The sequence below is a fragment of the Dictyostelium purpureum genome, assembly GCF_000190715.1.
Source record: "Dictyostelium purpureum unplaced genomic scaffold DICPUscaffold_9, whole genome shotgun sequence".
In the NCBI taxonomy this organism is placed as follows: Eukaryota; Evosea; class Eumycetozoa; order Dictyosteliales; family Dictyosteliaceae; genus Dictyostelium; species Dictyostelium purpureum.
The window spans coordinates 41,935-67,757 of NW_003519346.1; the positions used below are offsets into that span (position 1 = coordinate 41,935).

The 25,823-nt window shown below is 23.3% G+C and overlaps 4 protein-coding genes across 4 annotated transcripts; 2 read left to right on the forward strand and 2 right to left on the reverse strand.

Annotated features, from left to right (window-relative positions):
• Window positions 1–1,107: 1,107 nt before the first annotated feature.
• DICPUDRAFT_74516 (uncharacterized protein) lies at window positions 1,108–2,282 on the forward strand (the record flags this gene model as incomplete). The annotated part of the gene is made up of 2 exons (XM_003283478.1): window positions 1,108–1,189; window positions 1,918–2,282. 2 exons carry the CDS (start codon window positions 1,108–1,110, stop codon window positions 2,280–2,282), a joined length of 447 nt encoding a protein of 148 aa, XP_003283526.1.
• Window positions 2,283–2,960: 678 nt separating this feature from the next.
• On the reverse strand, window positions 2,961–12,278 carry DICPUDRAFT_147224 (uncharacterized protein; the record flags this gene model as incomplete). The annotated part of the gene is made up of 19 exons (XM_003283512.1): window positions 2,961–3,131; window positions 3,193–3,332; window positions 3,399–3,819; window positions 3,899–4,313; window positions 4,391–4,593; window positions 4,661–4,852; window positions 6,367–6,531; window positions 6,592–6,731; window positions 6,796–7,216; window positions 7,280–7,694; window positions 7,772–7,983; window positions 8,051–8,443; window positions 8,509–8,558; window positions 8,626–8,929; window positions 9,000–9,257; window positions 9,328–9,891; window positions 9,960–10,734; window positions 10,805–11,027; window positions 12,122–12,278. The coding sequence occupies 19 exons, from the start codon at window positions 12,276–12,278 to the stop codon at window positions 2,961–2,963; spliced, it is 5,619 nt and encodes a 1,872-aa protein (XP_003283560.1).
• Window positions 12,279–14,216: 1,938 nt separating this feature from the next.
• DICPUDRAFT_14334 (uncharacterized protein) lies at window positions 14,217–22,526 on the forward strand (the record flags this gene model as incomplete). Its single annotated transcript, XM_003283479.1, has 3 exons — window positions 14,217–14,475; window positions 14,545–16,273; window positions 16,349–22,526. Coding segments are annotated over 3 exons (8,166 nt in total), but the record flags the coding sequence as incomplete, so codon positions are not given.
• A 2,757-nt stretch (window positions 22,527–25,283) lies between these two features.
• DICPUDRAFT_74521 (uncharacterized protein) lies at window positions 25,284–25,631 on the reverse strand (the record flags this gene model as incomplete). The annotated part of the gene is made up of 1 exon (XM_003283513.1): window positions 25,284–25,631. One exon carries the CDS (start codon window positions 25,629–25,631, stop codon window positions 25,284–25,286), a length of 348 nt encoding a protein of 115 aa, XP_003283561.1.
• Between the last annotated feature and the right edge of the window lie 192 nt (window positions 25,632–25,823).

Sequence of the window (25,823 nt, forward strand, 5' to 3'; positions counted from 1 at the left end):
TACAGTTGTTCGCAAAAGTTTTGACCCCCTTATAAAAAACATTAGAAAAAAATTTTAATTTTAATCTTATCTTAGGTTTTTGACTATAAATCCATTTTAAAAATATTTATAGATAAACTTATACGGTTTTTTTATATTTTTTTTGTTAAATAAAAATTTAAAATTTATTTTTTTAAAAAATTTTTTTAATTTTTTTTTTATAGCGCCCATATAAAATGGGGTCTAAATTTTTGAGAAGATAATTCAATTTTATTATAATTTTTTATTTTTATTTTAATTTTTTTTTAAAAACAAATAGGACAGTATATAAATAAAAAATAGAAAAAAAAAACAATAATGACCCTTTTTTTAGAGTTAATAAATGTGATTTTAAAAATTTACAAAAAAGCAAAAAATCATCAAAAAGTTAAAGATATATTGAGTGAAGTAGGTCCACAGTTAAGAGAATTTTTTAAAAAAAATCTAGAAAAAGGTACAATTGAAGAAAATACATTACCTGGCATAATAAGAAAGATGGACGACCGAATTGAAAGACATTGTAGAAAATAAATTTGAAATGGGAAATGTCATAATTTAAGTAATATAAAAAGATATCTTAGAAAAAACTTTCAAAAAAATGTTTCAATAAGTTCAAATAGTAGGTCTCTACAACATAATAATGTTTTTTTAAAAAGTTTAAAATGTAAACACTTTCCAACCGAAAAATATATGTCTCAAAGCTAAGGTGGGTAAAAAAGTGCCAAAATTGGGCAGCTGAAAATTGGGAAAAGGGTAATATTTGTTGAAGAAACCAGAATTGAAGGATTTTCTTATTAACTGAAAACTAAAAAATGGATTCATGATACAAGAAACCTAAAACAAAACATATTGGCCAAACGAAGATGAGGTGGCAGCTCAATATATACATGATGTTGTTGCACAGCTCATAGTGCAGGTCGTATATGTATTATCAGGTTTAACACAAATGCTGCAAATAATTTAAAAATATTAATACAGGGTTATAGAAGAACTTTACGAGAGAAATGAATTTTATCTGGTCATATGTTTCTTTTACAAGTCAATTGCTCTATTCATATGACCTAATTATTGGCCGATTTTTAAGAAAAAATGTACATTAGGGTGATATTTATTCTACCCTGTTCACCAGATCTTAATATTATTGAGAATATATGGTCAATAGTAAAACGACGTATAAAATTGATTTCTATCGGGTACCCACGTCATAATTTCAATCTTTTAATTTGTTGAATTTTAAAAAATATTCATCAGAGGATATATTTGATAATCTTTATGAATCAACCTCAATAAAAATACAACAAATAAATAAGAACTAAGGTGAATTCACAAAATATCAAGAAACAAAACATTAAAAAAAAAATTTCGTTTAAAAAATAAATTATATATTAAAATTTAAATTATCTTTTTAAAAATAATGAACCCATTTTTTTTATATGTAAAAAAAAAAAAAAAAAAATTTTCAAAAAAAAAAATTTTATTTTATTTTTTTTTTATAAAAAAATATAGTTCAAATGTTCTAAAATTTATTTTATATTTTTTAGAATAATTGGAATTAAAATTATTGAAGATAAATTAAAATAAAAAAATTTTAAAAAAGGGGTTCAAAACTTTTGCGAAGAACTGTAGACACTCACATATTAGTTAATATATAAATATAATATATAATTGGGTTTTTAGCCTATAAAGCTTTTCCCATAAAAAGTAATACGATGGCTTCTTGCAACGTGTTTCATAAAAATTTCTTTTAACCGAAATTTTTATTTTAATTTTTTTAATTTTTTTTCAGAAATAATTCGCCTAAATTAAGGCATAAAAACTCATAAATAAAGATCACAAAAAGTCTCATTATAAGGTATTTTATTATTTATTATTTATTTGTTTGTTTTGGTTGTTTATAAGTTTTCCAAATAGAAGATTACCCACTCTTTTACACAATTGCAGAAAATGAAAAAAACTCAATTGACAAAAACAAATTAAAAGATGATCAAGAACAACAATCAAAGAGAGAGGAACCACCCACCGCCATGGAAGATATAGACCTCATAGTATGTAAAACATCAAAAGAGATATCCCCAGTAAAAGCTATTATAGATCAGCTTAATGAAGCAAATAAGAAGTCATTGGAGAAACCAATAATCAGATTAGCAACATTAAAACCACGAGGAAACATCTCACCTCAACTTACAACGAAAACTTGTCGAGATTATCAAATCCAAAGCTATCAACCATATCAACGCTCGCTCCAAGGAAACCAGATTCAGTAAGAAAGAGGAAGTAGAGCAACCAGGAGAAGACCATATGGAAATAATAGAAGATAGAGTCAAAGAGAACTACTTAAAGCTCCAAAAAAGACTAGTGAAATAGCCATACAAGCTAACAAAAGAACATCAAAAAAAAAAAAAAAAAAAAATTAAAATTCAATAACCTGAGGGTAAATTACTAAAAAAAATTATAAAAATAAATTAATAAAAGTCGTGTTAACCTTTGCACTCTTCATATTGAAGGGGTAGGTCAAAATTCGTGGTTAGCAATTAATACAAAACGACCCCTATTTATACTTTTCTCTATCGCCATTAATATACTATAGTACTTTATACAAATATAAAAAATAGGTCCACCATCTTTAAAAATCCCATAAATATTATTACGTTACGTTCTAAATTATATTTTCATATTAAAGTTTAGTTGTTAAAAAATAGACCTCATATGAAGTAAAACATCAAAAGAGATATCACAGGTAATAAGAAATAAATTTTAAAAAAAATACAAATAAAATTTTAATTAATTTTAATTAATTTTAAAACTATTTCTGTTAAAGATGATCAGTTAATTCTTTTAATTCTTTTAAATTTATACGTTTGTCATACTATTTTAGAATTTTGAAAAATGTTAGTGTATGGGTGGGTTTATAAAAATATTTGGTTTATATTTTGAATAGTTTATCATACATGTAATTGGGTCATTTTTTTAATAATTGTATTGATTTCTTCACCTGCTTTTAATTTGTTATCATTAAATAAGGATTTGATAACACAACCTAAACTAAAGATATCATATTTATTTTCAAGTGATTCAATTGGGTTTTTGCTTCTGAATTTTTTGATATAAATTTCCTAAATAAAATATAATTAGAATTTTTTTATTTATTTTTTTTAATATTTATATTATATTTACAATTGGTTGGTAATTTCTGCTACCCCTTCTTGAGTAATATTGCTTTTCGTCTTTCATTAACACCGAACCAATTCCTGAAGTACCAAAATCAGCTAAAATACATTGTATTTCACCATTATTCTCTTGAATTAAAATATTTTCTGTGATAATAAATTTATATTAGTAAAAAAAAGGTAGTCTATTTTTTATATTATTTCTGGTCTTACCATTTTTAATATCACGATGATAAATATCAAGCTTTTCTAATTTTTCTAAAATATTAACCATTTTTTTTAATATTTGAGTAATTTGTGATGGATCTTTTATTTTAAATTCTGAGAGATTTGTTGTATTTTCGCAGTATTCTATTAAAATGTAATAAAAACCATCCCCTAAATAATAGTCGTATATTTGAACAACTCCTTCCACCCCTTTTAACATATTTAATATTAAAAGCTCTGAATTAAATTGTTGTAATAAAATATTGATTTCAAAAATTGGTTTTAGTGCTGACATAAATCTTTTTAAGTCAGTGCTGAGTGAATTTATTTTATATTTATCTGATGGTTCGTTTAATGCCCAATTTCCACCTAATGAACTATTTTCTTTTATTTCTTTAATTGAACCTGTAATTTTTCGAATATAAAACTAAGTTTAAAATAAAAAGTTAATAAATTTTCAATTTTAATCTTAATAAATATAAAATATTGACCAATTAAATATTTACCTTATCATTTATTTTGACTAAATGAACAAATTCTTTAATTTTTTTGATTTCTTCAATATTAAATATTTTATCATAACCAATAATAACATCTATTTTGTCGTTATTTCTTTGAATAATTTCTAAACTGGTTATATCATTTAATATTTTATTTTTATTGGTTATGAAATAGTTTGAATAAAGTGATTTACCTGAATAAATTTTGCTAATATATTTATCCCAATTACTACTTTCAATATAAATACCATAGACTCTTTTTATAAAATATGAAACATCGAAATTAATTAAAAAATCTTCTGTTTCTTGATCAAAAACTGATTTTGATTTAATTAAAATCACTTGATTTGAGTTTGATGGGTTTGATACAAAATATTCGAAATAATGTAATAATGATCTTATTATGCTGATATCATTGTAACTGTTAATAAAATTTTATAATAATTAATATAACTTTAATATATGTTTCATTGTGTGTAGTAATACACAAATAGTTACTCTTTTTCAATTATATCTTCTATTGATTTGATTTTTAATTCAGATTTAAAGAAATAATAAGATGTATAAATATCTTGAACAATATAGCATGGGACAATGATTTGATCATTAAATTCTTTAAACTTATTATTATCAATTTCTTCAAATTTTACTTCATCTACTTTTTTAAACCCCTTCTTTTGTTTTCGAATACAATAAATTTTCTATGAATAAAAAGAAATCTTATTAATAAATTGAATAATTATATTATATATTGGTTTGAATACTTACTTCATTTGTATCGGTAGTTTCTAACAATAAAATCATTGTTTTATAATCAAAAAATAAATCATTGTCTTTGTGAAGGTTTAAAATTAAAATTTCTAAAATATTATATTTAATAGAACCAATCGTTATTTTTGAGTAGTTGGTGAGATTATCATTATCATTGTTATTATTATTATCATTGTTGTTGATTGAAAACTTGTTTAAATAATATAAACCATTTAATGGGGAATATTCGATTTTTGAATGACCTTTGGCAATATTAACACAATAACAAAATAAATAATTTAAAAATTTAAAAAAATTTAAATTTAAGAGTTGTTGACAGCTATCAATTTCTTCAAATATGGACAGCTATGAATCATTTAAAGTTTCTAAATTAAACAGTTTAATTTTTTTACAAATATATAGCTAAAAATCAGTTAGTATGATTTTTTTAAATATACGGCCAAAAATTTATTTGTATTTTTTTTTTTATAAATTAATAATTACTTTTTTTTCTTGAATATTTTCATATAAATAAACGACTCTATCTAAATTAGATGATAGTTTCCTAACTTTATGATATTTATTATTGTATTCTTTCATTTGGGTGGATTAAAGCTAAATAAAAATAAATAAAAAAATAAAATTTTTTTTCTTTTTTTTTGAAAAATTTTGGTATTGAAAAAAACAAAAAAAAAACTTAAAAAATAAAAAAAAAGTAAATTATTGCATTTCGCTCCACCATGGAGCGTTCGGTTTTGCTGATTTTTTTTTTAAAAATTTTTTTTTTTTTTTAATTTTGTTGTCTTGCACCAGCTTGAACAGTTTTTTTTTAAAAAATAATTATTTTTACATTTTTTTTTAAAAAATAATTATTTTAACATTTTTTTTTAAAAAATAATTATTTTTACAGTTTTTTTTATAAAAAAACTCAATTGTACCCAATTGTACTGGTACGCACAGTTTTTTTTTTAAAAAAATAATTATTTTTACATCCAAAATTAATATGATAAATGGTAATTTTAATTTTGGGAATCAAAATTTTTCTAAGTCTTTTTTTTACATATAAAATTAATATGGAAAATGATAATTTTTCTAAGTCTTTTTACATATTAATTTTTATATGGGAAATCGAAATTTTTCTAAGTCTTTTTTACATATAAAAATTAATATTTTATTTTTCGATTAATAAAAATATTAAAAATATATAAATAAATAAAGATTTTATATTCAATTTGAAGATCAACAATTGCTTTATTTTTCTATAATTTTTTTGTAAAAAATAAATAATATAAACACATCAAAATACCTCATTTATTACAAAACACTTTTTTTTTTTAAAAAAATTAAAATTTTTTTTTTCTCGAACAGATTTCGGTTTTCTTTATAGTTGTAAAAATGATTTTAAATTATTGGTAAAGTATTGGATTGTACATTGCTGATAAGTGATATGTGGATTAAAATTATATTATAATAGGTAGATTTAACAAACTAAAAGAAATGACTATTAATACTTTAAAAAATAAATTTAAACAAGAACTTTTCATATTTAAAAACTTTATAATTTTATTTATTTATTTTTTATTGATAATTTGGTTTTGTTAAAGACGATAGGTTAATTTTTAATTCATCTAAATTTATACGATCATCATACTATTTTAGAATTTTGAAAAATGTTAGTGTATGGGTTTATAAAAATATTTATATTATAAATAGTTTATACATACATATAATTTGGTCATTTTTTCAATAATTGTATTAATTTCTTCGCCTGCTTTTAATTTGTTATCATTAAATAAGGATTTGATAACACAGCCTAAACTAAAGATATCATATTTATTTTCAAGTGATTCAATTGGGTTTTTGCTTCTGTATTTTTTGATATAAATTTCCTAAATAAAATATAATTAGAATTTTTTATTTATTTTTTTTAATATTTATATTATATTTACAATTGGTTGGTAATTTCTGCTACCACTTCTTGAGTAATATTTCTTTTCGTCTTTCTTTAACTCTGAACCAATTCCTGAAGTACCAAAATCAGCTAAAATACATTGTATTTCACCATTATTCTCTTGAATTAAAATATTTTCTGTGATAATAAATTTATATTAGTAAAAAAAAGTAGTCTATTTTTTATATTATTCCTGTCTTACCATTTTTAATATCGCAATGATAAATATCATGTTCTTTTAATTTTTCTAAAATATTAACCATTTGTTTTAATATTTGAGTAATTTGTGATGGATCTTTTATTTTAAATTCAGAGAGATTGGTTGTATTTTCACAGTTTTCTATTAAAATGTAAATTAAACCATCATCTAAATAATAGTCGTATATTTGAACAACTCTTTCCATCCCTTTTATCATGTTTAATATTAAAAACTCTGAATTAAATAAATGTTTTAAAATATCGATTTCAAAATTTGAGAATTGTTCTGATAAACTTTCTTTTTCTTTAACATTAAAAAAATTATTTTTATATTTAGAAATTGGTTGGATAAAATCCCAATTTTCACCTGTTAAATACATTTCTTTGGTTTCTCTAATTGAACCCGTAATTTTTTGAATATAAAACTAAGTTTAAAATAAAATGTCAATAAACTTTCAATTTAATCTAAATAAATATAAAATATTTACCTTATTATTTATTTTGACTAAATGAACATTTTCTTTAATTTTTTTAATTTCTTCAATATTAAATATTTTGTCATAACCAATAATATAATCTATTTTGTCGTTATTTCTTTCAATAATTTCTAAACTAGTTTTATCATTTAATATTTTATTTTTATTGGTCATGAAATAGTTTGAATAAAGTGATTTACCTGAATAAATTGTGCTAATATATTTATCCCAATTACTACTTTCAATATAAAAACCATAGACTCTTTTTATAAAATATGAAACATCGAAATAAATTAAAAAATCTTCTGTTTGTTGATCTAAAACTGATTTTGATTTAATTAAAATCACTTGACTTGAGTTTGATGGGTTTGATAAAAAATATTCGAAATAATATAATAATGATCTTATTATGCTGATATCATTGTAACTATTAAAAGAAATATAATAAATATTAATATGAGTTTATTTTTATATATATGTGTAGTTATGTTCATGAATAATTACTCTTTTTCAATTATGTCTTCTATTGATTTGATTTTTAATTCAGATTTAAAGAAATAATACGATGTATTAATATCTTGAACAATATAGCATGGAACAATGATTTGATCATTAAATTCTTTAAACTTATTATTATCAATTTCTTCAAATTTAACTTCATCTATTATATCTTCAGTCAAAACATCCTTCTTTTGTTTTCGAATACAATAAATTTTCTATATATAAAAAGAAATCTTATTAATAAATTGAATAATTGAACAATATATTGGTTTGAATACTTACTTCGTTTGTATTGGTAGTTTCTAATAATAAAATCATTGTTTTATAATCATAATGTAAATCATTATCTTTGTGATGGTTTAAATTTAAAATTTCTAAAATATTATATTTAATAGAGCCAATCGTAATTTTTGAGTAGTTGGTGAGGTTATCTTTATTATTATCATCATTGTTGTTGTTGGTTGATAACCTGTTTAAATAATATAAACCATTTAATGGGGAATATTCAATTTTTGAATGACCTTTGACAACCTTTACACTATAACAAAATAAGTAATTTAAATGTTTAAAGAAATTTAAATTTAAGAGTTGTTGACAGCTATCTTCTTGACCATAAACGTATAAAGCAATATCATAAATTGAACCAATTAAATTAAATGGACTTTTTGATAAATACTGGGGTAAAAAAAATAATTAATATAATTTTTGAAAAAAAAAAAATTAAATTTATGTATATTTACATCGAAAATATAAAATATTTCTTCACCAACAATGATCGTTTCAAAACCATCTATAAATCAAAAAAATAGATGTTAATTTATTAATCAATTATTATAAATGGTTTTATAAGTACATACATATGAATTGATAGTCTTTATTTGATTTTAATTGGATTACATTGTTTAAATGTTTATTGGTTAGTGTCATAAAATAATTATTCTTTTCCTCATCAGTAAACATTGATCTTTTTTTCTCCCAATCTGAATATTGATCAATGCATTCTTTTAATTTGGTTGGTAAATCGTATAATAAAAGATCAGAGTTGATTTTTTTTGAGGGTTTTAATAAAGGTTCAAATTGAATTTTTTCTAAAACAGAGTTTATACAGTCAACAAAAATAGGATTTACACCAAAATTTTTTCCTGAAAATGCACCAAAAACCTATTGAATAAATAAATTGTATTAATAAAAAATTGTAAATGAAAAATTGTAAAAATATTTTATACTTTACCTCTCCTTCAAAATAAACTATGAAAATTGGTAAATTTTTTGGGATTTTTGCAAGAAATGGTATAACTTGTTTAATAATAACAAAAGCTTCAGGAATAGAAGTTTTCTTTAAAATATTGTTATAGCTTGTATCTAACTTATCATAATATTCCATTAAGTATTTATTTTCATTAATTAATCTTTCTTTTTCATTTTCTAAAATTTGATAAATATATTTATAATGAAAATAAACTGGTGTTTCTGCCTTTTCGAAGGTTGTCTATGATAAGAAAAATATTTGTTATAATTTATACTATGTAATATAAAAGTAATATTAATACAATACTTACCCTAAAATAGTCATAAATCTTATCAATGACTGGATCTTTGGTTTCTATATTATAGACTTTGAAGACATTTTCTATGAAGTTAGGTAGTTTCTCTGTTAGATTAAAAATAGTAGAGAGTATTGAAAACTTAACATCATTGAATGGTTCTTGATTTTCTTCATCTTTGGATGGTTCATTTTTGTTTGTTAAAAATACTTGTAAGCCACTAAAATTATCAAAATATGAATTCAACATTTTTAAATCTCCTTTTTCGAAAATTTGAAAAAATAATAAAATTAATTTAAATAATAATATTAGTTGAATTTTCTTTGTTATGGCATTTGGATTTTGAATTGATATTTGTTTTAAATTGTTTTCAGTTGGGTTAACTATTAAATAATAATTCTTTCCATCTTCAGTTGCACTGACATCCTTAAGTGTAATTGTAGTTGGTTCTAAACTAAATGGAAAAACTTTTGAACATTCCATAAAATAAAATGAAAACATTTCTTCAGAAAACATTAGATCGAAATAATCTTTCATATCTGGATGTAAACAGTTTTTAAAAGAAAACAAACTAAAATACTATTAAAAAATAAATATTAGAATTAAAATAATTTATTTTAATTTTAAAATACAAAGTTAATACATACCTTTCCATCAATTATGATATAATATTCCTTTTTAGTATATCTTGCATGGCAACTAATACATTTATAATCTTTGGTAATATCAAAACCATTGTTATTATTATTATTATAAATATTATTGTTATTATTATTATCATTATTATTATTATTATCTTTATTTAAAAAGATAGTTTTATTATAAAAATTTAATGATTGATTGTTAAAATTAAAAGCGATTTCTATTGGACTTATACTTTTTTTAAAAAAATTGTATTTTTGATTAACAAAATATAATGATTCTTTTAGATTTCTATGAATGAGATCCCCAGATGATAATCCTAAAAATTCAAAGTGTTTACAAATGAATTCTAATATTTGGGATGGTTGTGGTCTTTTTTTTTTGTCTTCATTGGCCATTTTTTGAAATATTTCAATAAAAACTAAATTATATTCAGGTGTACATGTATTTTCATAAAGATTTAATAAAGTAACACCTAAACTGTAAACATCTACATTGGAGTTATAATATCCCTCGATTACTTCAGGTGCTATAAATTTATTAGTTCCTGCTTGAGTATAACGGCCATCTTGAGTTAGTTCCAAAATAATTCTTGAGGATCCCAAATCACCTAAATAAAACTCATATTCCTGATCTCCTGTAACTTTATTGGGGCCAATAAGTGTTCTATAAAATATATTTTCTGGTTTAATATCTCTATGAACAAACTCATCGTCTTTAAACTGGTCTAAAATTATTAGAATCTTAACCAATAAATAAACAATATTATAAAAAGAAAATCTAAAATAATTTATTAGTAAAAAATTTTAAATTTATTATTTTTAGCAATTTATATAAATATAATAAATACCCTTTGAAATTTGACAAATCTCCATTTTCATAAAATTCAGTGATGATATTTAAATGGTAATAGTCTTTATTTGGTTTTTTGGTGATAAAATCTTCAACATATTGAATAATATTTAAATGTGGGTATTTTTCTTTATTTGAATATTGTTCTAAAAATTTGAGTTCTTGGTTTACTGATTCGGCAAATTTCTTTTCGGGTTCTATTTCAGAATCATTTAAAGTTTCTAAATTAAATAGTTTAATTCTTTTACAAATATATAGCTATAAATTTATTAGTATTTTTTTTTTATTTTTTTTTTTTATAAATTAATAATTACTTTTTTTTCTTGAATAGATTCATATAAATAAACAACTCTATCTAAATTCGATGTTAGTTTCTTAACTTTATGATATTTATTATTGTATTCTTTCATTTGGGTCAATAAAAATTAAATAAAAATAAAAAAATTTTGTTTTTTTTTTTTAAAACCATATTTTTTTTTTTAAAAAAAATTTAAAAATCAATAATTTTTTACAATATTAATCCAAAAAAAAAAACTCAAAAAACTTAAAAAAAAAAAAAAAAATGAAAATTTTTGGTTTTAAATAGTGATATTTATTCAAAAAAAAAAACGGTTAAAAAGTTTGTGAAAAACAAAGATCCCATGAATGTGGGTTCCCTGATATTTTAAACTCTTTGGTTATTAAAAACTTTTGCACGTGCTTCTAAAACAAAATTTTTTTATAAAATGCATAAAAAGAAAAAATTCCTTTTCTTTTATAACATAAACTTAATTCGATGTTAGATTCCTAACTTAATAAATTTTATTTGTATTTTTTCATTATCTGTGTGAAAAGAAAAAATAATAATCTTATTAATTAATAAAAATGAAAAAAAATTATTTTTTTTAAGATATATTTTTTTATTTTTTTTTTATTTTAAAATCTTCTTTAAAGTGATTAATAATCATCTAGTATAAAAGTGAAATTCGTTTTATTATTTTGAATTATTTGTAAATTGTAAGGAAATCTAAATAAAAAAAAAATTATTAAAATCCATCTTTAAAAAAAAAAAAAAAAATACCACACCAAATTGGCGCAATTGATTACTTTAATATAATATATAAATTATACATACTCCACTGGTTTATAGCATGTAGCAGTCCCACTTTTAGAATCAAAACTAAATGTGATGCTTGTAATTAAACTGTATTCTTTAGTAAAATTGTTTCTAATAGATATATGAAACACTATATTATTATCTTTAAAATATAATTTTTTTGGGTTAGTATAAAATAATTTAAGTATCACACACACAATATAAAAACAATATATTTACCTTTTTCTATTGGAATTACACCAAATGTATCGTCACCACTTTTAAATTTACAGGATGGTTGCCCAAATATTGAAATCATCATTTCAAAGAATCCAAATTCCTTATTCTTCTTGGCCGCAAATTTAACATTGATTGAACATAATCCTCTTTCAGTCATACCTTTTCATCTGTAAGTTTCGTTACTGTTAATTACTATTTTTTTATTTTTTTTTATTTTTTTTTTTTTATTTTTAATTAAATATTTAATAAAAAAAAATATATATTTCCTAATTTTTTTCTTTTTTTTTTTATTATATGGTAATATGTATAATTCTTTTGAAATTCAACAACACACACAAAATTAACGGCACCACACTTGATAAAAAATAAAACAAAATACAATAATTTATTAAAAAAGGAAAAAGGATTTAATTAAAAAAAGTAAAAATACACACACAAATGAAATTAATAAATAAATAAAAAAAATAATAAAAAAAAATTAATTAAATAAAAAAAATAAATTAATAAAAAAAATAAAAAAATATACATACACATAACCACAAAAAATAGAAATACAAATGAGGAAAATAGAAATAATAGTAATTAGTAAATATAGATTAAAAGATTAAATATTAATTTTATTTTTAAATTTACATCATTTAAATTATTTGTTTAAAGTTTTTTTTTTCTTAATCTTTTTTATTTTTTTTTTATTATTTTTATTATTTTTATTATTTTTATTATTTTTTATTTTTTTTATAAATAAATTTAAACATTAAAATTTATCTTCAGATATTAATAATAATATTTTTGTTTTTATAGTAATAAAAGTACTTACATTTATTTAATTTTTATAATAGTAATAATTATTATTTGTTTTTTTTTTTTTTTTTTTTTTGTGGGGAATGTTTTAAAGCAATATAGCTTTGAAATTTTAATTATAGTTTTAATTTAAAAGAATGTATATATTTTTGCAAAAAAATTAAACTTTTTTTATTTTTTTTTATTTTTATAACCCACGATTTTAAAAATTTGCAATATTTTTTTTAAAATATATATATAAACATAAATTAAATAACAAGTAATAAAAAGAATAAAAGAAGTATGTCTTTTGATATTTAAAAGTTTTGTTTATTTTTTTTTTACCCCCTTTTATTTTAATTTAAAAAAATATATAATTTATTTTTTTTTAAAATATTTTAACATATATGTTCAATTATTGCTTATTTATATAGATTGTTTTTTGTTTCACATTTCACTATATTTTCACATATTTGTAAATTTAACACCATAAATAAATCATATCACATCCATTCAATTTTATGAATGTGTTGCTCTCATTCATCCTTTTTTAAATCTAAATTACATTCTCTTCAAAAGGTAATTCAAAGAAATAAAAAAAATGCTAATGTAGATATTTCCTTTTTTGGGATTTCGAGAAGCTTTATTTCCTTTTTTAAACTTTTTTTTTTTTTTTTTCTCTTTTTTTTTTTTTTTTTATTTTTTTTTTTTTTGATTTAATTTATTTTAAAATGCGAATCAAAAATAATATTTTGAACCATTATCTTTGTTTTCTTCAATTTTAATTAATTTAATTTAATTAAAAAAAAAAAAAAATTAATTTTTAAAAAAAAAAATTAAATTTTTAAAAAAAAAATTAATTTTAAAAAAAAAAAAAAAATTAAATTTTTTCAAAATTATTATTTATTTTTTTCTTTTATTTTTATATTTTTAATTAATTTTGTGTGTTTCTTTTAGTAAACACACAAAAATTTCTTTTTTTATATGTTAACAGTGTTGAAAAAAAAAAAATTTTAAAAGATTTTTATAAAAATGTATGTGTTGAGATATTGGAAAAAATAACAAACAGTTTTGGTTTAATCTTTAAGAATAACAGGTTCCTTATTTCCAAATATATTATTGGGAAATGTAACAAAACTGTTAGTTTTTGTAATATAAAAAAATAAAAAAAATAAAAAAAATAAAAGATTAAAACAAAAAAAAAATAAAAAGATTAAAATAAAAAAAAAATAAATATTGATCAATATATATAAATTATTTTTAAGTTATATTCTAATCAATCTTTTTAACTTTTTTTCTTATTTATTAATAATATTTCAAAATGAATTCTATTGAAATCAATAGTCAAGATGATAGGAATAAAGTGGCAGTAATTGGTTATGGTTTTAGATTACCAAAAAACTCAAATCCCGAAGAACTATTCAATACTTTAAAAAATGGGATAGATTGTATCGATAACGCAGTAGACAAAAGATGGGCAAAGACCTATAATGATTTGGGGTACATTAAAACTCAATATGCAGGTTTGGTAGATTTAGAAACGGAATGGAAGAAATTCGATCCTCTCTTTTTTGGTATGTATTTTTATTTCATAAAAATAACTTTTAATTTAACTGTTTTTTAACTATTTTATTTTTTTCTAGGTATTAATCCTACTGAGGCTCCAACTATTGATTGTCAACAAAGAGTATTGATGAAAACAATTTATGAAGCATTTGAAAACGCCCATATCGATCCAACTAAACTACGTGGTTCAAATACTTCTGTATTTGTTGGTGCAAGTACAGCAGATTTTCAATCTCAGTTTAACCTTGATATTCATAAACATGTAAATTTATTTAATAATAATTTACATACAATTTCAAATAGAATTTCCTATTGCTTTGATTTTCGTGGCGCATCCCTAAGTATCGATACTGCATGCTCAAGTTCATTAAATGCTGTTCTTTTAGGATATAAGAGTATTGTTGATGGAGAATCAGAATTATCGGTTGCTGGTGGCTGTAATTTAATATTGGATCCTACATCAACCAAAACTGCAAGTTATTTAGGTATTCTTGGTACAAGTGGCAAATGTAAATCATTCGATGAAGATGCAGATGGTTTCATTAGAGCCGAGGGTGCAGGTTGTGTAATATTGAAAAGACTATCCAGTGCAATTAGAGATGGCGACAGAGTTTATTGTGTAATCAATGGCGGTAGTTCAAATGTCGATGGTAATTTTAATAAAAATAGCTTATTTTCACCATCAAAGCTTTCTCAATATCAAAATATTCTCTCATCACTAAAGTCGTCAAATATTCATCCATCTGATATTAGGTTTGTAGAGTGTCATGGAACTGGTACAAAAGTAGGTGATCCAATTGAATGTGAAGCTATCTCAATGATTTTTAAAGATCATTTCACAAAAGATAACCCATTATATATAGGTACCATTAAATCAAATCTTGGCCATTGTGAAACTGTATCAGGTGTTGCATCTCTCATCAAATGTTGCTTAATGTTTCAACACAAACAACTCTTACCAAATATTAATTTTAAAACACCAAATTCAAATATCCTCTTTGAAGAATGGAAATTAAAAGTCGTTACAGAATCAATACCTTTTGAATCAATATCATCAGATAGAGGCAGTTGTAAACCAATTTCAATGGTAATCAATAACTTTGGTGTAACAGGTTCAAATTGTTGCTTGGTATTAACTGAATATTCAAACGAACATCTATCTAATGGTGACAAAGAGAATGATATAGACGGTGCTAATTCTATGGAAGACTCTGAAAAGGAATATCTTTTACCATTTTCGGCCAATTCAAAGAGATCTTTAGAAATGTACCATTTTAAATTATACAATAGCTTAATCTTAAATAATATTAAAGTTTTAGACCTTATCAAACATCAAATCTATTCAAAATCATTATCTTTTCCCCAAAGAGATGTTGTAGTTTTTAAAGACTGGAGCTCATTAAAAAGTATCACTTTAAATGAACCAAATGAAAATATGACTGAGAAACCAACAACCATAAAAAAAGTAGTCACTGAAAATAATAAATCATCAAATTTAAGCACAGATATAAAAAACCCACCATTAGTTTTCGTATTTTCAGGACAAGGTAGCCATTCAAATAAAATGGGTTTAGAGCTTTACAACAAAGACAAAATATTTAAAGAATCAATTGACAACGTTGACAACATGCTGATGAAATACTATGGTTATTCAATATTAGAAAAACTTAGATCGATTGCCGACGATGATTTATTTTCAATAAATGACCCATTAATTGCACAACCAAGTATATTTATGATTCAAGTCTCATTATTTAATCTTTATAAGCACTGGGGTATTCATCCATTAGTTTTAGTTGGTCATAGGTAATTATAATTTTATTTAGTTTTATAAACACATCCAACATTTATTCTAACATTTTTTTTTTAATTTTAAAAAAGTTTTGGTGAAGTTACAGCATCATATTGTTCAGGAATTATATCACTTGATACTGCATGCTATATTATTTATGAAAGAAGTAGATTGCAACATAAAACTATTGGTAGTGGAAGAATGTTGTCGATTTCTATCGGTGAGCAAGAGTTTAAAGATGAATACTCATCACAATATCCCTCAATCGAAATTAGTTGTTACAATTCCCCATCATCAATCGTAATAAGTGGTAAAGAAAGTGAATTGGTTGAAATTTCAAATAAATTAAAGGAAAAGGAGATCTTTTGTGCAATGTTGGGTACACACGCATCATATCATACCTCAAGCCAAGAAATGATTAAAGATGAATTATTTAACATTAACAAATATGAATTTAATGAATTGCCAAACATTGCAACATTTTCAACAGTTTCGGGTAACCAATTTGATATTGATCAGCAATTTAACAAAGAGTATTTATATGATAACCTTAGAAAACCAGTATTATTTAGCAAAGCAATTTCCAATATTATGGAGTATATCAAATCAAATAATTTGGGTTCAAATCCAGTGTTTTTAGAAATATCACCCCATCCAGTGTTATCCTATTATTTGAAACAAATAGCTTATGATTTTTGTAATGATGAAGAAATATACTTTAGTAAGAGTTCCATAGCATTTATTTCATCACTAAACAAAAACAAATCAGACATACAGGAAATTCAAACAACAATATCAAAAGTATACTGCAGTGGTTATAGTGTCGACTTTACATGTCAATTTACTGATAGTGAAAAGAAAGATTTAACCTTTAAGTTACACACTGACAGCCTTCCACACTATCAATTTGACGAAAAAGACTACTGGTTCGAGAACAAAACATTTTTAAGACGTAGATTGGAGGGTCCATCAAATAGCCAATTGGGTATTGAGAATGACTCATCACCATTCATTTCAAGAATGGCTGTAATTGACCTAAAGAATGAACCATTCCAATTCTATAAGAACCATCAAGTTAAAAACAAATACTTTTTACCAGGATGCTCATATATTTCCAATATCTTAAGTTTGTTCAAAGGAAAAGATATAAACATTACCCAATTAGAGTTTAAAACACCTCTTATCTTAACTGAAGGTTCAAGCAAATATTTACAGACCAATATTTATAAAACATCAAGGAATGAATTTAAAGTTCACTTTCACTTCAAAGATGATATTGATAGCGAGAGATGGATCCAAACTTCAACAGGTAAAATATTACAACTTGACCATTCGGAAACTGTAGTAAACCATAAATACAATATCAAAGAATTAAAAGCTCAGTGTAACTATACCTCTTTAAAGAAATTTGAATTATACATGCAAATTAAAGCTCAAACTTGTCTTGGCTATTCAGGATGTTTTCAAAGAGTAGAGAAATGTTATATTGGTCAAAATAAAACATTAACAAAAGTTGCTCTACATCCCCCAAATTCTCAAGTTGATAACCAACATTTTTTTAGTCCATCTATATTGGATAGTTGTCTCCATGGTATGGTCGGTGGTTTCGATGGATTCTCTCAAATTGTATTTGACAGAGTTGAAGATTACAAAGTTTATTCAAAGAATATACCAGAAACAAGAGATGATCATACCCATATTTATGTTTATTCAGAATCAGAAAAGAGAGTAGGTGATTCGTTTTTCTCCTCTGTTTTAATAATGCTTAAAGATGGAACCCCACTAATTGAGGCTTCAAGAATTGTTTGCACATCATTAACACCAATTAGAGACAATCTTAACATTGAATATCCATACAAATCATTTTTTACTTTTAATTTTCAACCAAAAGACTCTCAAATAAAAATTCAAGATTTTGATGCTAATGAACCTATTGGCAAAATTATCAAAAACTCACTTGAACCAATTTCAAATCAAAAATATGTGGTTAGAATATTAGAAATTTATAATGAAATAATTAAAGAGAATGAAGGAGATAACAATCAAAATCAAAATGAAAAAGAAAAAGAAAAAGAAAATGAAATAGAAAAAGAAAAAGAAATGGACAATATCCTCAATGAAAGTATTCTAAAAACTCAAAATATATTAGAACAGATAAACTCATTATATGAAAATGAATTATTTGAATTAGATATCGAATATACCTTAACAAATATTCAAGAAGATTTTAAAAGAGATATTAAAAATAAACTATCATTTTTCAAAGGTAGTTTATTATTTAAAACAATCGAAATCAACGAACCAATCATTCAAACATTTAATCCACAAAAAGAATATTCTATCAATCCATCATACTATGATTTTATTTTATTGTCAAGTGATTTAAATTCAATAAACTCTTTAAAATCAACATTATCAGAACTTTACAAATTATCAACACCAAATGGTAAATTAATAATTCCCAAGGGTATTACTTTAGATGATGAATCTGTTAATGATCAACTCGAATCTACCGCATGCCAAGTTGGGTTCATTAATAATAGAGATCAAAATAATTCTAATGTAATATTATTAGAAAAACCAACAATAACAAACCAAATTTTAAACAATAATCAATTACCATTTTATGATCAGGTAATTATTTTTGGCGAATGTAGCTCTCAGATATCAACAAATTTTAAATCCAAAATCATTTCGGCATATTCCAGTAACAATAGTAAAATAATTAAAGAAATTAAAACTATTGAAGATTTTAATAGCCATATCATCTCAAATCCACCTTCAGACAACTCTGTAATTTACTTTATATCCACTATTGATCAAGTAACTGTCGATAATTTTAAGAAAATAACATTAGACTATGTCAACATTAATCAATATTTAGTAAAAGAAAATAAAACAATCAAACATATATTAGTTACAACATATTCTGAAAAAGAATCAAAAAATTATTTAGCAGGTTCAGTTGTTGGTGGAATGACCTTTTTCCATGAAGTTCAGCCATTATTGTTCCTTATTGACTTTGATAATGAATCCATTGAAGCTTCAAATGTTATTGAAACGATAGAAACTCTTATTGACCCAAGTAGCAATATCCAAAGAGAATATATCATTAGAAACAATATCGCATATTTTGAAAGGGCTAAACTAGAAAAATATACACCCACCAAATTTAAATCAACAACCTATCAAAACCAAGATAACCTTTATGCAAGATTAGATTCAAATTTAGAATATCAATTGGACTCAAAAGATCCATTATTGGAAGATAGTATTGAAGTTGAAGTTAAAGCTGTTGGTATTAACTTTAAAGATAACCTTATCTATCGTGGCTTGGTACCACCAGAATTAAGAAGCTCCAAAGGCGATATTCATAAACCAGAATTTGGTTTGGATTGCTCTGGTATTGTAACAAGAGTTGGTTCCAATGTTACCGAATTCAAAATTGGTGATGAAGTATTCGGCCCAACTCGAAATGCAACCTCATCAACTATTATCGATGATAAGTGCAAATTTTTGATAAAGCCATCATGTATCTCTTTCACACAAGCTGCTTCAATTCCATCAGTATATTTAACATGTTTATATAGTTTCTTGAAAGTTGGTCATTTATCAATAAAGAACAAAGATACAGTATTAATCCATAGTGCAACCGGTGGTGTCGGTTTATCAGCAATTAATATACTTAAATTCTTGGGTTTCAATTCCTATTTATTTGTTACAGTTAGTTCAAAAGAAAAAGAAGAGTATCTAAGAAATACATATGGTGATTTTATAACTGGAATATATTCATCAAAAGATTCCCATTTCGAAAGAAAAATTAAAGAAAAGTTAAAGCAACTTGGATCAAAGAAAACTGGTGTAGATATACTTTTAAATACATTATCAAACGAATTTTTAGATGCAAATTTTAGAGTTATTGCACCAATGGGCAGATTTATTGACCTATCAGTAACCCATTTAAATATTCATGAATATACCGATTTCAACAAATTCAAATGGAACATTAGCTACCATAATATTGAATTAACATCAATCCCACCAGAAATTCTATTAAAACTAATGAAAAAACTATTAAATGGTTTAGAAAGTAACCAGTTAGATTTGATACCAATCAATGAATATTCAGTTTCAAACATTAAAGATGCAATCGAATTTATTGGGGAAAGAAAGAATATCGGCAAAATTGTTATAAATATTGACCAAGATTTAATTACACCATTACTAGAGAAAAAGAATAAATCAAACCAGATTATTTTACAACCACCAAATGAATATAGAATTGATCCTCAATCATTGGGTGAAACAATTTTAGTTACAGGTCAAGGTGGTCTCATATTTGAGGTAATGAAATGGATTTCTAAGTACTCTGACTCGGTTAAACATATAATCGTATTATCAAAATCAGAACTAAAATGGGAACTAAAGTATTTAATCAATAAGATAAAAAATGAACAAGATGGCAAAATCAAATTTTATTTCAAGAGTGTCGATGTATCAATTATTGATGATCTGGAAGGTGCAATTGATTCAATCTATAATGAAAATCCAACAATACCACCAATAGATGTAGTATTCCATTTTGCATTCAGCTATACCAATGTATTTGAACCAAAATTTATTAATATGGATCATATCGAAATATCGCATGCTGCTAAAACTATGGGTGCTTTAAATCTACACAATATTTCAGTGAAAAGAAATTGGAAGCTAAAAAATTTTGTTACCACTTCATCAGTTGCTTCTGCTTTTGGTAGTACAAATCAAATGGGTTATGTTTCAGCTAATAGTGTTTTGGATGCTCTTGGTCGATATAGAAAGTCAATAGGATTACCAATTATGAATGTTAACTGGGGCTTGGTAGGATCAGCAGGTATCATTACAAAACAAGTTTCAATTGCAAGTTTGCTTGAAGGTCAAGGTATCAGCAATATACCATGTAATGTTTTTCTTGGTTCAATTGATTTACTATTACAAAATCCAACTTATTGTGCCGATTTAATGATTCATAACTTTAACTTTGATGCTTTAGAAAACAATGCATGGCCATATAAACAAATCAAATACAAATATGACTATCTCTTTAATGCAGTTCAATCAAGAAAGAAGCTTTTTAACAAGAATGAATCATCAATTAGAGATGAACTTATTAACAAAATTGCCGAAAGTTTATCAATTGAACCATCTCGTTTAAACCTTGATAGCCGTATTATTGATTTTGGATTTGATAGTTTAGCTGTAGTTCAATTTAAGAATTGGTTGGATAAAAATTATGCTGAAAATTTATTTACTATTATCCAATTACAAAATCTTACCATTAACCAAATTATTCAAACAATAATAAACAAAGTAAATAATAATGGTACCGATAAAAAAAATTATCAAAACAGCAATAGTAATAACTTTAAACCAACAATAACTTTTAGCAAAACTTTAATAGATTGGGAAAGTGAAATCTTATTAGATGGAGATATAAAATCAAATAAAGATGGTTTAATGAAATCAATAGAATCAATTAGTTCACCATTAAAAATATTGTTAACAGGATGCACTGGTAATATAGGTTCACATTTATTAGAAAAATTGTTAAAGGTTGAAAATTGTGAAACTATATTCTGCTTAGTTAGAAATGTAAAAAATTCATTAGAAGCTGATCAAAAGATACAAACAACTTTAAAAAACTATGATCAAATAAACGAAAAAGATCGTAAAAAGATTATCCCGGTAATTGGAGATTTGGACAAACAAAATCTTGGTCTTTCAGATTCTGAATATCAACATCTAGCAAAATCAGTTCAGATAATTATCAATTTAGCATCCAATAATAATTTCAACTCTGCATATGACGAGTGTAAAGAAACTAATGTACAGGGTGTTAGAGAAATTATTAAAATATCTGCATCATCATCATTCAAAAGAATTATCCATATTACACCTTCATTTTTATCTTTTAATCAAAATATATTCGACACAGACCAACAGTTACCAATATTTAGCAATGAACAAAATAATTTTAGTGGTTATTTAAATTCAAAATCAGTCTCTGAACACTTAATTCAACAATATTCAACACAATGCGATGTACCCTGCTTAATATTAAGATCACCATTCATAATATCAACCTCAAGCAATAACAATCTAATGTACTCACTCATAGAAAGCTGCATATTGACTGGTTCATACCCAATTAATGTCAATTTCAAAACAAATACAGCTCCAATAAACTGGCTATCAGAAAGTATTATTAATACAGTTTTCAATGATAATTATTGGTCAAGCAACTTCAAAGGCTATAATATTGTTGGTGACCCAATTACTCTACAAGAACTTTTTTCAATTATCTCCAAAGAATATCCATTATCGCCTATCGAATTTAATGATTGGGAATCGAAACTAAATCAACATAGTTCTTCCGATATAATAAAATATTTAGATTTTATAAGATACAATCCAAATAATTTCAAATTACCAAATCAAATCAATATTCTATCTTTAGATAATATAACAAATGAAACTAAAAATATTTTCAAAACTTTTAAAAATTTGTATATAAATAAATAATATTCTTTGTAATAAACAAAAATCAAATAAAATTATTTTTTTTAAAAGGTTTATCGTTGAAATTTTTGTCGTTTTTTTTTTTATAGTGTATAAAGCAAATCTAAATACTCCAAAAAAATATCCAGACAATAAACCATACTCCATACTGCATAGAATAATAAAATAAATAAATAAAAAATTATATTCGTTTATAGAATACAAAAAAGAAAATAATAAATTATTTCATAAAAAAAATATTTATTATACAATGTATTTGAATTTTTTATAAATTGGAGGTGGGAGGTGGTGGAGGTGGAGGTGGAGGTGGGAGGTGGCATTTTCTCTTCAATAATCCCTACTTATTACTTTATAATTGATAATTGCTGGAGTTCTTTTTCAAATTGGGGTGATGTATTATATTGGGAAGATGTTGTTATTTTTTGTGGAGAATGTTATAAAACATTAAAAAACTTTTATAAACTATTTGATCACTAGTATATGATGAATAGGTATAATTGAATAACAAAAGTCCATTATTTCATTAGAAAAAAAATGTTACACTTAGCTAATTCGATTTAATATTAAATGAACAGAACAATTTTAAGAAAAAAAAAAAAAATTAAAAAAAATAAATAAAAAATAATTTTGAATTTTTTTAAAAATTTTTTTTTATTAAATTTATCATTTATTTATTGAATATACTATAATAATATCATATAATAATTGATGGCAAATATTTTCGCTTTTCAATGTACATATATTCCCAAACATTAGCAAAGACACACCATCAAACCAATTGATTTATGAACAGTCTTCAAGAAAGAATAAAGATTGTAGAGTATGCAATTATGATATCAAATATTTTGGTATTGAAGATTTTAAAACCCAATAATAGAATCTTTGTACTAACAAAAAACACTTTCATTAAATTCAAAGATCAGCAAATTCTAAAAGTTCAAATATTTAGCATCCATTAGTGTCAAATTAAATAAATTGAAAGAGAAATTTAAAGAAAAGCAGGAAATACCTAAAAATGCTGATGTGGGTTTTATTGAAAGCACAAAGAATGAAATTTAAATAGATATAGAAAAGAAAATAGAAAATTATACAAAAGAAATAGAAAAAATAAGAAATGAAATTATAAATCAAATAAAAAAATATAATGAAGTAGTCAAAGCATTAGTAATGGTGAAAATCCATCAATAATGTCGGCGGAATATGAAAATAACACACAACCAAATAATGTATCAGAAGAAAACAAAATTTTGTAAAATTTAAAATAAAAATAAATAAAAAATATAAAACTTTTAATTTTATTATTTTTTTAAAAAGATGAATGAGTTTTAGCTATCATTTTCTTCTTCTGTTCTTGTTTCTTTTTCTTCTTTTTCCAAATCTTGGGATTATACCATCTTCTGTAACTTTAAGTGAAAATTATTTTTTTTTAATATTTCAAAATATTTTATTATTAACTAATTACTATATTTGAGATTATTGCTATAAAGTGTATTGGTTATTGCATGTTGTTGAAATTATTATTTTTTGTTAAAATTAATTTTGGGTGATAAATTTAAATGAACCTTATACTGATGAACATATACAATTTTAGTTTGATTATTTACAAGTCTCTGGGCACAATCTTGAGTTAATAATCCATTTGCGGGTTCCGATCACCATCGAAAAGAATAACAACATATGAAATATTCGTAGCAATATCTAGAATATTCAGCACCTTTCAAAAGGATATGGATGGCTACACCTTTTTCTTATTGTTTATATAAATTTTTAAATAAGTAGCTAGGCCATTTGAGCAGCAGAGTCACCAACAGTTGGATCAGATGATTTTGCACCACTGGATGAATCAAATTTTAAGGAACTATTATTGGTGCAATAAATTCTACACTACAGCTTGATGTAACAGATTCCACATTACAAATCGGTCAGATTCTACACAGCAGTTTGATGAAAGAAATAACCAACTACTTTATTAGTAGATTTTACAGAAATACATGATTCGGATTCTACATTACTATTTGATGCAGGTTTTACAGAAATACATGATTCGGATATACATTACTATTTGATGTTGATTTTACAGAAATACATGATTCGGATTCTACATTACTATTTGGTGCAGGTTCTAAGCTATTATTATTTGATCCAGACTCTAAAATACCATTATTTGATGAAATAAACTATTCACAACACTTGATGGAACAAATTCTAAATTTTAAGTGGTGCAACAGATTCTATGAAGCCAATAAATGACATTACCACTTTATGAAATATTACTTGATATACACCACTAAATATAATAGAAATTTATTTGGTTTAGTAATTCATATATTCCTTTTTTGTTCAACAAATCCCATTTCTAAATAGATTTGATGTTTTTGATAATGTTTTTATTTACTTACTTATATTTAAAGGTTTTTAAAAGTATTTCAATGCACCCGTGTCTATAAGAGCTCTAACAGTATATTATCAACCATTATTATTTTTTTTTAAAGACTCTAAAACTTTTAATTGTTGATCAAGTTTATTACTACATTCATCTAGGGTATTGTCGAAGTGTTGGAGAAGATTTGAATATTGTTCCATAAGTTGTTTATTTTCCATTTCTTCTTCACTTGTTAGAACACTTAGACTTCCAAATGAATTTACCAAATCATCCAATTGGTCAGAGTCTTCGAGTTGGTGGTCGTCTTTTTCCCAACTCTCTACTTGGGTGATGCTTTTTTTGGTAAATAATTTACCAAAACGAAAAGTTGAATAAAAACCAATGGCACAAACTAAAAATAAAAAAATATACAAAAATAAAAAATAATCCATTTTTTTTTACAAAAATAAACAATTATTTATAAATTATATAAAAATATTAAAGATATAAAAAAAATAATTATTATTTACAAATAAAAAGAAAAATAAAGATATATAAAACAATATATTATTTTAAATGAAAGCGATTGTAAAAAAATATGAAGCTGATGAATGAAAAATTATATGTGTGGTGTGAAAGCAAAA